At 37.3% G+C, this 15238-nt stretch overlaps 1 protein-coding gene across 8 annotated transcripts in view; it reads right to left on the reverse strand.

The window, feature by feature from the left end:
* Positions 1-15238, reverse strand: part of LOC108272567 (NACHT, LRR and PYD domains-containing protein 12) — a 133427-nt gene that overhangs the window by 57130 nt on the left and 61059 nt on the right. The window contains exons 1-4 of one of the 8 annotated variants that reach the window (XM_053684313.1): positions 4997-5139; positions 2660-2802; positions 1425-1541; positions 1024-1140 (exon numbers count right to left, since the gene is read on the reverse strand). The exons of 6 other annotated variants lie outside the window; for them this stretch is intronic. In XM_053684313.1, coding sequence (XP_053540288.1) covers positions 1024-1140; positions 1425-1541; positions 2660-2712 — 287 coding nt within the window. In that variant the 5' untranslated portion in view covers positions 2713-2802; positions 4997-5139. One more of the 8 variants, XM_053684314.1, reaches the window with a different exon arrangement.

Raw genomic sequence — 15238 nt, forward strand, 5'->3', positions numbered from 1 at the left:
GACCTGGAGAAAAAATGTACCCATTTTAATTTTAGGTTTTCTAGATTTTTTTCCACATTATTTACATCTAGATGTGTTAAATAACTTAGAACATGGCACCTTATCATGCAGGAAATGAAAGCTGAAATTCTGGTCTATTGTCTCATTCATCTTTTATCTCCAACCCAAATGTCTTCAGTGTATAGCAAAAGTGCAAGAATTGGCCTCGCTGTTCCAATACTTGTGGAGGGGACTGTATATGGTCATTATGGTTGTAACAGAACATGAGGACATCATTCAGAATGAACAGATAATGTGTCCTAAATGCAAATACAGATAATTATTATTATAAAAACCTGCTAGAAAGGTTCACAGGTATAAAAATCTGTAACTCTATCCAGAATTATACTACACTGTGGATGAGATTCAGTCCATCACCTGTAGGGACAATTTAGTTATCAGTAGACCTACTGACATGATTTTGGGAGGTAAAATGTTTAAATTGAGGAAAATGCTGATTTTGATTATTATTATTAATCAATACTGCAATGTTAGTTATATGATTTATGGTAAATAATCAGTGCCTGTGATCATATAAAGGGTCTCCATTTTCTATTATATTTTACAGAAATACTCAGACACATCACTCTTCATGGAGACACGTCCAAGCAACCGTGGTGGTGATGATGATGATGATGATGATGATGATGATTATTAATGGCTGTGGATCAGGTGGTAGAGTGGGTTGTCCACTTATTGTAGGGTTGGCGGTTCGATTCCCGGCCCACGTGAGTCCACATATTATTATTAGTAATAGTAGTAGTTTTAGTGTCATTACATATTGTTTCCTATAGTTCGTTTTGCTTATATTAGCATTTCTTGCTTTAGCATTTAAGACATTACCTGTAAGACATTTTAACCTTCATAAAGTTCTGTAGTATCACTAAAGACCAAGAAACTAAAATATAAATCAAAACAGTTGCTAATGATTGTGTAGCACAGCTATTAACTGTGACTTTAACTATGAGAACTATGAGATGTTACCTGTGTGCAGATGAGGAGTCTCTGTTTCTAAAGGTCAGAGGAAAATCCATAGACGCATCACTCTTCATGGAGACACAGCTGGGTTCTGGTGAGTCTGATCTCTTTCTCTGTCGTTGACTGTACAACATTATAGAAAGTCCTTTATATACTTTCTTTACCATTTTTGACTGACTTGTTAATTTGAGTTAATTTGCTCTAATAATGAACAGTAGAATGTACAGTCTTAATTGGTTGTATTAATTATTTTGTTAGCGGTTACTATTACTTTTATCATCAAGATACATTCAGCATAATCCGATAAATATCAGAATGCTGCTAATAACCCTGGACTGGATAAAAGAATGTGTAACACGGCCTTTCTCTCTGCAGTGACTTTAACTATGAGAACTATGAGATGTTACCTGTGTGCAGATGAGGAGTCTCTGTTTCTAAAGGTCAGAGGAAAATCCATAGACGCATCACTCTTCATGGAGACACAGCTGGGTTCCGGTGAGTCTGATCTCTTTCTCTGTAGTTTACTGTACAACATTATAGAGTGGGCATGAGACAGATTTTCATTGTCTCAATAATCAGGATACAGAATAAAGGTGAGAGATTGTATCATATCGTATATCATGATATTTCTGATTAATATTTGTTATGACCTCTACCTCTCCTTACACACTAGGCAGCAGCAGCAGAGGTCGTAGCATACAGAGCAGGAAGTTTGCGAGTGGGAACCTAACTGCCTCGAAGCATGCTTACTTAATAGTCCACAGCCTTGTTCCATTTGGCCTGCGTGAACTTGGAAAAAATAACACTGAAACGGCTCGTAGTACACTACTGCTCAACTACTGCTCACTACTGCTCGTAGTACACTACTGCTCAGTGTAGCCATCTGAAGGTAGTTCCCATAAACCTTTGAGTGCACTGGAGTTTCTATCACGGTTTGGTTTGACCACGGTCTGAAATGAGGGTTAAATAAACGCCTGTGTGCTGCACTTGATGTAAGTCTCACTCACATAACCACAAATTAATAGCTTGGGATCAAGAAATATACAAGATAAAATACACTGAGTACCCAAATGATGCCCTGTCTGTGTTTTATCCCTGAAAACAATTTGCACCTCAATTTACAATCTTTGTACATTTATAATGGTGCCATGAAATAGCTTTATGACAGCTTCACTGAAAAAGATCAAGATGTTGTTAATAAGGGACAAATTGCCCCTTATATAATAAATGTGAGAAAAAATATATAAACTTTGATTATGGCCCTTCAGGGTCTCACAAAAATGCTGAAGTGTCTCAGGCAGAGTTTGAGTTTAACGCCCCTATTGTACTGATACTGCAGTGGTTTGATTTGTGTAAACACCGTCTCGTCAGTAACGTCTTCTGAAGCCTGTATAGGGATACGTCTCGTATCGTGGCTTTAGGGTATTGTCTCATGCCTCGTTACTGTTCGACTGTATGGTTAATTTTCATAAGGACATCATTTTACTTACAATCAACAGAATCTAGCAGTTTTTTCAAGTGATGACTGCTAAGTTTTCCTGCTTAGTATAAAGTTTTGTTCAATTATTATTTTCATATAAACTCACTACATATTTCAGATATGAACATTTAATGACTAAAATACTAGGACATGGTAGCTTACTGGTTTTTTGAGGGTGGAGTCACATCATCTGTGTCCAGGTCAGGGGTCTCCATGTTTGAATATTAGTGTATACACAGACAGCTCGTGGACACACAGCTGAGTCCTGAAGATGCTGATGGCTTCTGCTGGAATTACTTACACTCCTAGAAAACACAAAGCAAACACACAGGTAAAGTTGGGGGAAAAAATCTTTCACATCTCTCAACTAAAGAAAATGTTGCTCCTTTGATAAAACAAAGTGTGTGTATGTGTGTGTAAGTGTGTGTGTGTCAATAACGAGGGGAGGGAGACCTCTACTGGAAGGGAGGAGACACAGTTTGAAATGTAAGCAGGTCAGCTGTGATGCTTTAAATAAAAAGGCAGAACCAGAAGGCAGCTAAAATCATTTGTAGTTAATAGAAGTGCAACTTTAAGTCTAATACCACTTTCTCTTTAACAGCATTACATGAGGTTTTAGTATAAATAAATGTACTGTAAATTCTGAGCCAGAAGTCAGTAAGTCTGAAATCAGTTGTACTAAACAGAGATGATTTCTGTGAGTCTAAAGTAAGGGTGTTCCATATGACTGTTTTAGACTGTGAACAATCCATGATCTGTATTTACAGAGGGATCACACGTACCATAATACTAAATATATTTTGTTCGTTGTGTAGAAAATGCTTAGACGTGTCATCTTTATTTATGAAGGAGATTTTATTCACTAGTTCTCATGTTTTCACTGACCACATGGACAATAATAACACATTAATCACCTAGAGTGTCTAATATTTTTACACATCCCATAATAACAATAAAGATCTCTGTGCTGCTGCTTTGGCAAAGCATCTCTCACACCAAGTCAGTCATAGATAGTTCATAGACAAATTTTATTTACAAGATAGCAATATGACTTATATCTAAATATTTCGGTAAAATTAGTATTTCGTCCTCTTGAAGTAACACTGGAGTCAGTGGCTTCAAGTTACAACAGTAACGTCACAACCCTCTGTTACTAAGCCAGTGATTTATCATCATTTATTATCACAATTAACTCTGAAGAGTCTTACTACATGAATGATTATCAATATGATGATAGCTGGATGGATCACTATTAGGGATGAAACGGTTACCAGTTTCATGATAAACCACAATAAAATTCCCGGTTAGTATTACCGTGTCACATTTCATTATCATTAAAACTATATGGCCAAAAAATGATCATATTAACTAACTAATTAAGAATTTTATTACAGTTACGTCTGCAGGATAGTACTGAGCTACAGGAACATTATCCTGCGGAGCTCCTAAGGGGACAAGGTGCTGAAAAATAATATGAGACTGGAGAAAAATTCATATTTTTATGCTTTTTCGTTCCCCGGAGAAACTTTGTGTTCTCTCGCAAACCTTTAGAGTTAAAAGAATTGATCTTTATTGTGAGCTTATAGTAGGTCCCTATGAACTGATCTGAGTGGGTTTGATCGCCTACCAATCTGAAATGTCCCTTTACTTCAGCCTTAAGAAGAAATACAATATTAACATTTTGGTGTCAGACGTCCTCTGTGAAATGAACCGTTATGAATCTACACGTTTAAAAATATATATTTATGCTTAGATTTATAACAACAACAATAATAATAATAATAAAGTTTTTTAAAAGATGTTTTAGTAAATGTATATTTATTTGGCTTACTACTTTATAGTGTCTCTTTAAACTTGATTGATTTTGCCATTATTTAAATGTAAAGGGTTATAAAAACGTTTTTCCTGTACACTCATAAATACTGTCAATTGTTGTGTTTGTTGTGTTCCTTATTGATTTAAAATGATGGTTTTGTATAAAAGTGAAGGAGCTTTTTCTGCTGCTGTTTATGTGCATCTAGATGAAGCGAGATTTCAGGAAGAGCTGCTGCTTTACCGCAGTGTGAAAACCTTCAACTAACCACTGACTATTTCTTTATACTCGAGTACAAGCTGAAAATAAACCTCTCTGAACCGCTCCATTGTGAAGGTGTTCTGTCTGGACCACGGCCCTGCTGCAGAGAGAAATGAAACCGGAAGTACTGTTTGTACAAACACAACGACGGGGGATTATTATACATCATGATGGCCTTTTCCGGACTTCCGTAGAAGACAGATCTCAAAACATATGATGTTTGTTCCACACTAATAAATCTAAATCCCCCAAACACTGAACGTTCATCGAAGAGAGAAACTTATATATAAAATATACAGTGCATCCGGAAAGTGTTCACAGCGTCACTTTTTCCACATTGTGTTCCAAAATGGATTACATTCATTATTGTCCTCAAAATTCTATAAACAACACCCCATAATGACAACGTGAAAGAAATAACTTACTTTTATTCAGCAGTCCATGTTGTGTGACATTAATATCACCGTTTCCGCCTGCTGTTGAAGTTTTTCTGCTTTTCCAACAGCGACAAAATGGAATGAAGTCTGAGAGAGATACTTTCACTTTCGGTTAAACTGAGGTCACTGCGTGTGACGTGTCACCACGCCCCCTACCGGCTCAAACCTGCAGAACGGGGCGGGGCTTAGCGCCGCTGAGAAAGAGCGTTGCGACACTCACATAGAATTCGATAATAATAATAATAATAATAATAATAATAATAATAATAACAACAACACTATACAGTACAGTATTTTTGTATAGGCTCTGTCATTTTATTGATCAATTTCACGGATTAATTTCAGCCTAATCACTTTCCACGAATCGCACAGAAGTGACCTGCTTTCTGCCATCCTCCTCTCCCTTGTTGTATATGAAAAACACAAGAAATAAACACGAGGGAGACCAAGGATAAGTAGTAAGTCACTTGGGAATTGGGAATTCACTGGATTCTATATCTGAGAGGTGGGGGGAACCCCGCATCTCCAGAGGGGGCTGTGAAGAACTTCGAGTAGCATAGTGAAGTCAGCTGTGAGATGCGCGAGCTGATAAGTGTTCAGATCCAAATCCAGCTCCTCCAGTAAAGGAGATAAGAAAGTGACGGGCACCTAGGACACATAGAAGAGAATGAAATGTATTAGGCGGTGATATTGATGAGTTGGAGTCATACTTAAAGATTAAGATTAACGTTAAGATTAATTTATTATTCACAATGAAACCTAGGAACTGGGGAACACATACACAGAGGCACGCGCGCACACACACACACACACACACACATACACAGAGGCACGCGCAGACACACACACACACACACACACACACACAGAAGGAATGCAGAATATTATGAGCATTCTAAGGATATTATAAGGATAATAAAAGGAGTATAAGGATTATAAGGATATTATAAGGTATAGTGTAAAGTAAAGGGGGTAAACTATTTGCAAGCATTATAAACAGAAAATGTAGAACAAAATATGAAAGTAACTTACTCATAATGTGTGTGAAGGTGTGGAGAATCCTCTTCTCACGATGAACCAGTCCGGACTGACACTGACACAGGTTATTTTTTAAGGATGAAATGTGACGGGCCCATTATATTATATGGGTATTGGAGCTGGGCTACACCTACTAGATAACTGTCCCTGGAACGGCAAAGGCCGCACGATAACTGTCTATGAGATCAGCAGACTTTACAACAAGGAGACAACAATGTCTCTCAAAATTGTTGATTCGCGTACGTAATGGTATTCGGGGAAAACTATTTCTAAACATATTGATGTTTGGGTTTAGAAAACTGTATAAATAAGGGAGCTTCTGCTCCGGGTGTCAGATCGCATTTTGGGACGTCTCAAACTGTGGGGATCTCGTGTGGTGGAACAATAAAACTTGGACCTTGCTTTCCCTCACTCTCTGTTCCGTGTGGTACTGTACTCTGCACCCAGGCAATTGGTTGTAAGGATACTTGATTTTGTAAGTAACTTATAATAGTAACTGTGTAGTGGTCAGCATTTTAGCCCACATCCTGTAGGAGGTCGAATGAGTTTCTATAGAGACCGCCCATTCACCTTATCTACTCTCTCCCTGGATAGATTATATAATAAAATGTTTTGCTGAATGCCATTGTTTGCCTTGTTTATTGTGCACTATTGACCAAGCTTCTTTCGTGGGTGAAATTGAGCAGTTGCTTGTATTCATTGATTTTCACACAAGCATGCACAACAAGTGACTGTCTGAACATTAGATAACATCAGGATGTGAGTAATTTTAACCAGAGAAGCACGAAAAAATTATTAATGCATACATACTGTAAAGGTATTCTGTGTTAAGGGGAAAATCCCCCTTTCCTCCAAAAGTGAACATGAAGACTGATTAATACCATCTCTCCATCACTCCGCTGAAACAAGTGCTACTGTAAATGTAGTCAAAGTAGTAAACAAAGCACGTGGTGTGGTACTATTTACAGAAAATGCTGCAAATATAGTCGTTGCTTTCGGTTAAAGTGATTCACTAGGAGTGATGTGTCGTTCAGAAAGCGAACCGACTCTTTGAGTTGGATCATATAGACTAATTTTAAATTGAAAAATAAATAAATTAATAAATAAATTAATAAATAGTGCTGAAGGAATGAACTCGCTTCACTTTGCTGTAAAAGAGACTTTATTTATTTCTGCATGCAGCTGGAGAGATCACATGTTGTAATCACATACTGTACATACTGTTGCATAGCACAAGCACATATTGTACAGGACACACACACACACACACACACACACAAACAGGGTCAGTCTTGAATTTAAATCACAATTTACATTCACTAATTCAGTCTCAGTGATCAGGCCAAACAATAACATTTTATGGCCTGTGTTTAAAATCATACACACTGTATACATTCAGAATGCAGCCACACACGCACACACACACACACACGCACTCATACACGCGTGCATGGACGCACACACACACACACACACACACACACACACACACACACACACACACACACACGGTTGCTCTGTATGTGAATGTGAAGACCCAAAATATTATTATTAGTTTATTACAGTTTGATTGTATGTTATAACATTAGTAATAACATTAGTAATAACAAACCAGGACTGCAATCCGAAGAGGAATAAAACACTAAAGCAATAAAACACACACAGCAATGAAACACACCTGTATTGCACAATGACATCAATAAATAAAAACACATTCGTCTGGTAAACATGACATATACAATTAAACATGTTGTTTAAAGCTGCAGTATGGAACTTTTTTTGGTTAAAAATTAACATAAATCTATTATTGAACAAGTACATAAAAAAATCAGTGTTCAAAACTTCATTCGTGACGTCATTTGCCTTTGCGTGGTTTCATCACATCCATAAACAGAAAGAACAGCTGGGTAGAGTTGCTTAGAATTGAAGCATGTCACCTAGATGAAAAATCAGCTGCTGTCATAACCAAGGAACCTCGAACTGCGGAGAATGCAGCGAAAAAGGGACCGTGACAGAGCCCGTGCTACAACGAGAATAAATCTCAGCATGGCTCTTGAGACGTGGTGAAAACTCAGAGATCTGAAGGGACTGAAGACTGACGCAGAGATGGCTTTTATTTGCTGAACAGGTAAGACTTTTCAGTGGCTCAGTATGTAACCAGCTAATTTATTAAATGTAAATTCAGATCTTAATGTAAATATAGATGTTATATTTTAATAAACTAGTTGGTTGTCAACATTAAACAGTTCTTTTTTTCCATGGTGGGTGGGTGGGTATTGAGACCAAACTTACGCCCTTGGCTAGCGTTAGTATATTTAACCTGGAAACGAGAATATGGTACCGCTTTAAAACCATTTAAAGTACTTTAAGGACCGCTGATCTTCCTTTTTAGCTTTCCTTTAAAATCTAATTAAAAGGTACATCACAGCAACATTTGATAACTAATTCTGTGAGTCTAATGTTACCATCATCCTCATCCTCATCATCACCACCGTCATCATCATCGCCATCAGTATCATCATCATCACCATCATCATCATCACCATCATCATCATCACTGCCATCATCATCATCACCATCGTCATCATCACCACCATCACCATCATCACCACCATCATCACCACAATCACCACCGTCATCATCATCATCATCACCACCATCATCATCATCACAATCATCACTACCATCATCATCACCATTACCACCACCATTATCATCATCATCACCATCATCATAATCATCATCACCACCATCATCATGAGCATCATCATTACCTCCACCAACATTATCACTATCATCATCATCATCACCTCCAACACCATCATCATCAGCAACATAATCATCATCATCACCATCATTACCTCTACCACCACCACCACCACCATCATCATCACCATCATCATCATCATGAGCATCATCATCATCAACTCCACCAACATTATCACTATCATCATCATCATCATGATTACCTCCACCACCACCATCATCATCATCATCAACACCATCACCATCACCATCATCATCATCAACATCATCACTATCATCATCATCATCATCACCTCCACCAACATTATCACTATTATCATCATGACCTCCACCACCATCATCATCATCATCATAATCATCATCATAATCATCAACATCATCATCAACACCACCACCACCATCATCATCATCACTATCATCACCATCATCATCACCACCACCACCATCATCATCACCGTCATCATCATCATCACTACCATCATCATCATCACCATTACTACCACCACCATCATCATCATCAACATCATCACCATCATCATCATCATCACCATCACCAGCATCATCATCACTACCATCATCATCATGAGCATCATCATCATTACCTCCACCATCATCATCATCATTACCTCCACCACCATTATCATCATCAAAATCATCATCACCATCATCATCCATTTGATTATGTACAGTGGGTTTAATTGACTAGTTTCATGGATAAACCTGTTACAGAATTAAATCCCAAATGTAGATATTAATTGTTTTTGTACTGCTGTTATTTCAAGGCTTTTAAAAGTATGTTCATGACATTCCACATGATCAAGGTCTGTTTAATGACAAATAGGAAAAAAATGACATGAAAAAGGGCATCATGAAATAAAAATATATTTTATAATAATTAATTGTGTTATTTGTTAATTAAACAAATTAACATTTTGTAACTTGTACATATATTTATTGATGCATTTACTCATTTCATTATTTATGATCATAGGCATATTTATTGAATTCATTTGAACTAATCATGTTTTAAATAAAGTTCGTGATTTCTGCACAGCACAATGTAAGGAGCACCGAATCCCTGTAAGGGCTCTTCACATCACACACCTGTCTGGACAGATGTGGAGAGCAGAGATTGTAGTCTACTCGAAGTCATACTGCCCCCTGCTGTTCATCTAAATATAATGCAAATACCATCCAAGCAGAAAATCCCACCATGGTAGAAGGACGATGATGTGATGTAAGAAATGTAGGCAGGGATTGATTTAGGATTCAGCTTTTCTGTAGTATTAATGACTCAATAAATCAAGCAATAAATCACATCAGTAATGACTTCAGCTGAAACACAGAGATTTGGAAGTTAAATATCCTTATAAATGGACTGAAGAAAAGATCCCCGACTCATGTGCAGCTTGGGGATGTACAAACCATCACACAATCCAAACCAGATCTCAAGATTTTAACCAAGAAAAATAAAGCAAATTGGTGTTTATGAAGCGTGAGTTTTCACAATTCCTTATGACAATGAATCATTTTCCCAGTCTAACTATTGAGATCATAAGTAACTGGAGACAGAACATTTTTGTACTCCACGTAGATCATAAACCAACGAAATGTGTCAACCTATATAGCTTCAGTTAATCAATACATTCAAAATCAATACTCACGCTTTACATCTAGAAAACCTTTTAATAAATTTAAAAAGGGACGACACAAAGGTGCAAGGCCGCAGCCCGAACGTGGAGAAGCACGGAACGGACGCACAGTGGCTAATTTTCCTTTTGGTAGAGTATTCTAGAAAAGGGTGTCTGTTATGATTTGGATCATTGGATCATTTAGATGTGGTGTTATAATCATCTAAAATGCCTTTGTAAACTTCTGAGTTCATGATACCAACAATAAACACAAGTTCATCAACACCACTGTAGGAACAACAACCCCAGGCAGTTCAGTGCTTTATCGTACCCTCAGTGTAGTTTGGCTGGGATTCCTCTCCTGGCTTTCTCTACACAAACACTCGACTATCTGATCCATGCAAGTGCAGTTTGGATTCATCTGAGAATAAGACAGTTCTCCACAAGCTATGCACGTTCTGTTGGAAATTTCAAGGACGATGAGTGTATAAATATTGAAATAATACATTACATTATCGTTAAACTGAGTATATAATTGAACCGTCATGTAAAGCGTGTTCTTTACCACTAGGGGGCGGAAGTGCGTCGAAAATTAACACCTTACATAAGCTAGAGCAGGGATGTCAAACTCATTTTGACTCATTTGACATTTCATAAAATTTATGGCATCGCATGAACAATAGGATTCCACCAAAACAAACTCTTTTGTAGTGAAGCTGTAGACTAACATTAAATCGCACATTTTTAAAACTATTAATAAAGCAAGGATTCATTTCCACAGAACAAATATTCTATTCCTTGAGCACTGAAACTTGTTGCATAGACACCAAGCACACAGGCGCATTGCTGCCGTCTGCTGTTCAGTCCCAGAGTTGTGCTGCGTCTTCTACTCTGATTAAACAGTGCGCCCCTAGCGGATAGTTTAAGAATAGCATTTTATTAAAAAATTCTAGTTCGTGTCTTTTATGCATTTTTTCACTTTCAGAATTCATCCTGCGGGCCGGATTGAACCCCCTAGCGGGCCGGTTTTGGCCCGCGGGCCGTACGTCTGACACCCCTGATCTAGAGCATTAGCATGTCTGTAATAACCTGACTCCCCAAAATTGATTTCCTACTGATAAAAATGTGTTAGTATGACCAGGAAAAAAGGAAGTATCATTTTCAGTATCATTTAAATAATAAAAGTAAAAAACAAACAAACAAACAAACAAACAAACATATACAACAAACATACCAGCAACAAGAAAAGTTCACACTCAACTACGTGTTTCTGGAATACTGGAATAAGACTCAAATCATCCAGACAGAAAAAAATGCATTCTTATCATATTTAATTTTTGTTTACATTTAATATGTATTTGCATATTATATAGGACATTAAGTATTCATGTGTTTTCTGAATCTGTTTATACCCAGAATACCCAGCTTTTAAAAGACACACAGACACACGCACACACGACGTCTTGTTGACATCTTTTTGACTGATTTAAAAATTAAATCAGACTTGTTCAGAAGTTTTGTAACACCAGTGTTATAACAGGGAGTGTTATATACACTGTTAATTACATCACCGGAAATCATTCTTCATCATCATCATCATCATCATCATCATCATCATGTGTCAGTATGGGGCATTAAAACAAGATCTTCCTGTTGGAATAAATTCATCCTGTTCTTAATGTTGAAGACCTGTGTGACTTTCTGTTGAATATAATTTTCCATCGTTATTGTTACTGATCATAAATCACAGACTACTGAACAGTTAAGAGAGTATGAAATCATAAATATTTTATTTTTAATATTGACCTGCATGTGTGGCTGTTTGACTGAAAATGGAATTAATGTACTGTACATTTATAATCATTTTTACCGCTAAATAATTATTGATGACCTTTGCACAGCGCTGTACAGTGTATATATGCATATATGTATAAACTGTATTTTGTTACAGATTTTATGACTTCTACATTAGCAAAAAAAAAAGAAAAGAAAAAAGAAAAAAGGCATGATGTAGAAACATTAATTAATGTAGAAACATGTAATTTTATTATTTTTGAAAGCATCTTTGCTTCACAGCATTTCTTTGTATGTGGCTACGTAAAAATTATATTCAATGCGCAGTCTGTGAATAACAAGGCGCTGCTTTTATCGGATTTTCTTACAGATAAAAAGCTGAACTTGTTGTTCGTCACTGAAACCTGGCATAAAGAAAATGATCCTGTTTAATCAGATCACTCCAGTGGGATTTGGAGTATTAGCTCTCCCGAGGTTATCTGGCAGAGGCGGAGCCATTATTGTGGTTTATAAGCTGAAGTTCAACATAAACTCTGTGTCCGTTCCCCACTTTCCATCATTTTCCATCTGGGGTTGTTCCAGCAGTACTAAAGACTGTAGTGTTTAGAGTGGATCTATTTCTTTAAGTGGAATCACTCCCTTTAGCATTGATTTCTGATTGGTAATTAGCCATGCGCATTGATATGTTTCTCTCTCTTGCTCTGGTTAATACACGAGTTAACTTTACCTCCGAGTGTCTACTGTATTCTTCCCAAGTTGTAGTCTAATACAAAGATACAACATATTCACTTCTTCAAAATGTACTGTATTTGACTGACACAATTATGCAAAGTATTGCAAGTAGTGTATACTTAAATAATAGAGATGGCACTGATCCCATACCGGGTATGATCAGCTGATACTAGCAAAGAAATGGGGATCAGATATCAGAGAAAATAAAGAACAGATTAGATCTGATCCTGGAACCAAAAAATCTACACTATATTAAATACCAGCTAAAGGACAGAGTGATAAATGTGACTTGTAATGAGTCTCCCAGGGGCTTCTTCACATAAACTCCTCAGATGCTAATCCTGTCAGGTGAGAATCCCTCCAATGCCATGAAACTGTTCCTGTCCATTTCAGCTCCATCTTCCACTGACTGGGTCCAGGTGGAGTCCATGTGGTTTTTCACCTGCGGTTCCAAATAATCCCTCAGGTTTCATTGGGATTGAGGAAATGTTGTCCAGTGGTCACAGGTCGTTCTACTCAGTGCAGAGATGTGTGTAGTCTAGTAAAATCTAAAAGACAGATATCTGAATTAATAACCAAAATCTAGACTGTGGTACTTCATGATCAACAGCATGTAATCATCTCTGCTGCAAGGAAAACATTATCATCTAATCTTCATAATCATTCAAGATTTCTTCATTCTTATAGAATACACTTGTTAGAACATTTAGCTAGAACAGATGAGAACTTCCACAAGATCTAACAGGAACATGAGCAGATATTTACCATCACATCACTGCTCTTATACAATCACAGGCTGTAGAGCTTTATTTTTAAAACAGTGATCACTGCTGTGTGTTTTATCTCTTGTTCTACACGTGTATTTACGTGCAGACGTTCAGAACAAGCGGAGGGGAACTTTACAGGAATGACAGAAGGCACGGTGTGGAGGTGGAGTGCTGGAAGGAGTGTCAGAGTCAAGTGACTCCTTAAATAAAATATTTGTAGCAGTGTGGTATAAAAGATGATGATTTTAATTCGCTTTTATGAGAGTGGGAAGAAAATCTGCTGCTGATCAGAAACAAGGAGAAGCCGAGATCATCTGATTCAGACAAAAGCAGCAGTATGAAGTCAGAGATAGCAGGGTGTCACAAGGAGACGAGGTGTTCATTTACAATCACTCTCATGCACTCAGTGCTGACATTTTGCAGACTCTGTCTGACTCCCTGTCTTCTGCTTTCACATCAATTTTAAATCAATACCAACAGCATTAAAGCTAATTGTTAGAAAAAGAGTGATTAAATCGAATATAGTGAAATTTGAACCCAGTATCCGATAATCTGATATTTACTGCAACTAAAATGAAATGTACAAACTAATACTAATGTACAAAATAATGCTAATCTTTTCATTTGTTTCAGTTTTTATCTAAAAAAATATCGTTACCCACCTAAGTGTCTGTAGATTGTAATGTTCATCATTCTCCAGAGCAGAGAGACACTTCACTCCTGAGTCTCCTAGTTTATTCCCAGACAGATCCAGTTCTCTCAAGTGTGAGGGGTTTGATCTCAGAGCTGAAGCCAGAGCAGCACAGCCTTCATCTGAGACACCACAACACTCCAACCTGCAGAGACACAATGAGACACTCTTCACTCACTCAGTTTATGAACATCAAGACATACTTTGTGTATCTTCAAATGAGTGGGGTGTGTGTGTGTGTGTGCGTGAGAGAGAGAGAGAGAGAGAGAGAGAGAGAGAGAGAGAGAGAGAGAAAGAAAGACAGAGAGAGATAGTGTGAATGTTTAAATGGTTTATTCAGTACTGACAAGAACAAGTCTGACTGTTTTATTTATGCAGAATGTGTTTGTCTGTTATTTTACACACATTCCATTGACTTGGAAGAACACTAGACCCTGTTTTATTATTATCAAAGTGAAATCATTTTAAAAATCACTCATTATTTTTAATGAAATACTTAATGTTTTGACTAGAGCTGCAACAACTAATCGATAATATCGATAATAATCGATTAGAAAAATCATTGTGGACGAATCTCATTATGGATTAGTTGGTCTGTGCTCAGCACAGGGGAGATTTACTCACTACGTCACTTCTGACGTAACTTCCGAAAACACGCCTCGGAGAGTAAATACTGACGTAACTTCCGAAAACACGCCTCGGAGAGTAAATACTAAAGTTGTGTCCCAAATGACGTACAATACACTTACACTATGCACGGAGTACTCTACCGTCTAGTGGGTGGATTTTAGAAAGGTAATATCGTCTCAAA

This window comes from Ictalurus punctatus, chromosome 12 (assembly GCF_001660625.3).
Source record: "Ictalurus punctatus breed USDA103 chromosome 12, Coco_2.0, whole genome shotgun sequence".
NCBI classification, from domain to species: Eukaryota; Metazoa; Chordata; class Actinopteri; order Siluriformes; family Ictaluridae; genus Ictalurus; species Ictalurus punctatus.